Source organism: Corvus brachyrhynchos, unplaced genomic scaffold (genome assembly GCF_000691975.1).
Source record: "Corvus brachyrhynchos isolate BGI_N302 unplaced genomic scaffold, ASM69197v1 scaffold150, whole genome shotgun sequence".
Lineage (NCBI taxonomy): Eukaryota > Metazoa > Chordata > Aves > Passeriformes > Corvidae > Corvus > Corvus brachyrhynchos.
Genome location: NW_008236162.1, coordinates 1,661,558 through 1,664,644, shown reverse-complemented (window position 1 = coordinate 1,664,644; position 3,087 = coordinate 1,661,558). Strand labels below are relative to the sequence as shown.

General features: G+C 52.8%; 1 protein-coding gene across 5 annotated transcripts in view; it reads right to left on the bottom strand.

The window, feature by feature from the left end:
- Positions 1-332: 332 nt before the first annotated feature.
- Positions 333-3,087, bottom strand: part of ENTPD4 (ectonucleoside triphosphate diphosphohydrolase 4) — a 17,590-nt gene continuing 14,835 nt past the window's right edge. For all 5 annotated transcript variants that reach the window (XM_017731751.1, XM_017731744.1, XM_017731775.1 and 2 more), the window contains 2 exons: positions 2,830-2,991; positions 333-1,541 (listed from right to left, as the gene is read on the bottom strand). In XM_017731751.1, the coding sequence (XP_017587240.1) occupies positions 1,310-1,541; positions 2,830-2,991 (394 nt within the window). In that variant the 3' untranslated portion in view covers positions 333-1,309. The remainder of the gene's footprint in view (positions 1,542-2,829; positions 2,992-3,087) is intronic.

The window sequence follows — 3,087 nt, the reverse complement described above, 5'->3', positions numbered from 1 at the left end:
CTCCAAAATTCCACCCCAAATCCAGGGAATTCTGACTCCAGCTGGGTGGGAGGAGCAGGAGTTCAGCACCCAAATTTAGGTGGAATGGAGCAGCTCCAGCCTCAATTCTCTGTGCAAAGGTAAAACCGCATCAAACCCAGGCAATGAAACAATGGAACAATTTGAAACACCCCGATTTTCGGATTAATGATGATTAAAAAACCCCAGAACCAACGTACCCAGCTCCCCAGCAATAAACCCACCCCGTCTCCCAGCATTTTCCTGCCTTTCCAGAAGAGCAGGAAGTTTTCCAGCTGCAGAAGCGATCCAAGAAAACACCCAGGGCCCCCAGGTTCGTACAAACCCCACTTTTAATCACGGACAAAGTTCCTTTCAAGTAAAACCGAGAGCTTTAAATAAAATATAAATTAATTTCCAGGGGCTCGGGCAGACCCCGGGCGCGCTCCCCTCCGGTTTCCCAGCTCCGTTCCCGGCGTCTCCGGGAGGTCTCTCCATGGTCACGGAACAGAAATGAAGGATCCAGGTGGTGCCACCGGGAGGGCAAAGCTTCCAAGGAAAAAGGAGGAGCTGGCACGAGGGGGCCGAAGTGATTGCAGAGGATTTTTATGGAAGCACAGCATTGGATGCGAGGGATTTTCCTTCTCCATCAGGGGAGTGATTCCAGAAGGGAAAAATCCCATCGAGTGGCCTAAAAGGGGTTTTCTTCCTGCTTTTGGAATTCCTGCTCTTTGAGATTCCAAACTGGGAGCAGGGATGGCAATGCTGGAATCTGGCAAATCCTAGCAGTCCTCGCTCATCCTGGGATTTGGGATCTTCCCAAAGCTGGGAATTCCCACTCATCCTCTCCTCTGCCCAGGCACCTTTTCCTTCTCCATCGGGGGAGCGATTCCAGAAAGGAAAATCCCATAAAGTGTCCTAAAAGGGTTTTTTTTTCCTACTTTTGGAACCTCTGGAATTCCCGTCGAGGCTCCAAACTGGGAGCAGGGATGGCAATGCTGGAATCTGGCAAATCCCAGCAGTCCTCGCTCATCCCAGGATTTGGGATCTTCCCAAAACTGGGAATTCCCACTCATCCTCTCCTCTGCCCAGTCCCTGCACACCCCAAAGTGCAACATTCCCAACAAAGTCATTTTTGGCATTTTTCCCTCCCGACCCCCTTTTCCCGGATTTCTCTGCTCATCCCACGGAATCCGAGGGGCAACAAAAGGAGGAACCCTGAGGCAAAAATGGCTTTTTGTTTTCTACGTGTGTGTGTGTGTGTGTGTGTGTGGATGAACCCCCCCAGCGCCCCTCCCATCATCCCAAAATCTCACAGGGGCCCCGGGATCTTCTGTGGGATCGGGATCTTCTCCGGGATCCAGAGGGCCGGGGAGGAGGCGCCGTGGGAGAGGCGGCGGTGGATGCGCCGCAGGCGGAGCAGGTAGAGCAGGATGGAGAGCAGCACCACCAGGAAGCAGGCGGAGAACAGGTGGTGGTTGTAGACGAAGGAGAAGCTCCTCCAGTGGGAGTGGCTCCCACGGAAATTCTCCTGCTGGATGTCCCTGGGAAAGAGCAGAGGGACAACGGGCAAATTTTTGAGGCAAAATTCCCATTCCAACGTGGCTCAGGGCGGGAATCAGAGCCCATTTTGGGGGGAAGAGAGTAAAAAGCACAGTTTGAGGGATCACCACACTGTTCCCATCCCAAAATTCCCGTCCCAAAGGCTCTTCCTGAGTTTTTGAGAGCCTTGGGAAAGAGCAGAGGGACAACGGGCAAATTTTTGAGGCAAAATTCCGGTTCCAACGTGGCTCAGGGCGGGAATCAGAGCCCATTTTGGGGGAAGAGTGGCTAAAAATCAGAGTTTGAGGGATCACAATACTGCTCCCATCCCAAAATTCCTGTCCCAAAGGCTCTTCCTGGGTTTTTGAGAGCCTTGGGAAAGAGCAGAGGGACAACAGGCACGGCTTGGGAGGCAAAATTCCAGTTCCAATGTGGCTCAGGGTGGGAATCAGAGCCCATTCTGGGGGGAGAGTGTCTAAAAATCAGAGTTTGAGGGATCACCACACTGCTCCCATGCCAAAATTCCCATCCCAAAGATGTTTCCCAGATTTTTGAAAACCTTGGAAAGAGCAGAGGGAAAACGGGCAAATTTTTGAGGCAAAATTCCAATTCCAACGTGGCTCAGGGTGGGAATCAGAGCCCATTTTTGGGGGGAAGAGTGTAAAAAGCACAGTTTGAGGATCACCACATTGTTCCCATGCCAAACTTTCCATCCCAAAGGCTCTTCCCGGGTTTTTGAGAGCAGAGGGACAACAGGCACGGCTTGGGAAGCAAAATTCCAGTTCCAATGTGGCTCAGGGCGGGAATCAGAGCCCATTCTGGGGGAAGAGTGTCTAAAAATCAGAGTTTGAGGGATCACCACACTGCTCCCATGCCAAAATTCCCGTCCCAAAGATGTTTCCCAGATTTTTGAGAGCCTTGGGAAAGAGCAGAGGGACAATGGGCAAATTTTTGAGGCAAAATTCCAGTTCCAACGTGGCTCAGGGCGGGAATCAGAGCCCATTTTGGGGAACAGGCTCTAAAAATCAGAGTTTGAGGGATCACCACACTGTTCCCATGCCAAAATTCCCATTCCAAAGATTGCTCCCAGATTTTTGAGAGCCCTGGGAAAGAGCAGAGGGACAATGGGCACAGCTTGGGAGGCAAAATTCCCATTCCAATGTGGCTCAGGGCGGGAATCAGAGCCCATTTTGGGGAACAGGCTCTAAAAAGCACAATTTGAGGGATCGCCACCTCTTCCCACCCCAAAATTCCCATCCCAAAGGCTCTTCCCGGGTTTTTGAGGGGTACCTCAGGGGCAGGAAGCGGGTCCGGTACAGGATGGCCCCCAGGGTCCACTGCACCTCCTTGTCATAGACCTGCAGGGCCGTCTTGAGGCTCCCGTAGCTCTCGGGGAAGGAGAATCCCCGGTGGAAAACCTCGAACATCCAGGCGGACTTAAAGCACTGGAACCTGGGAACAGCGGGAACAGCGGGGTCAGAGGGGACAGAGGGGACAGAGGGGTCAGAGGGGACAGAGGGGACAGAGGGGGACAGAGGTCAGTGGGGG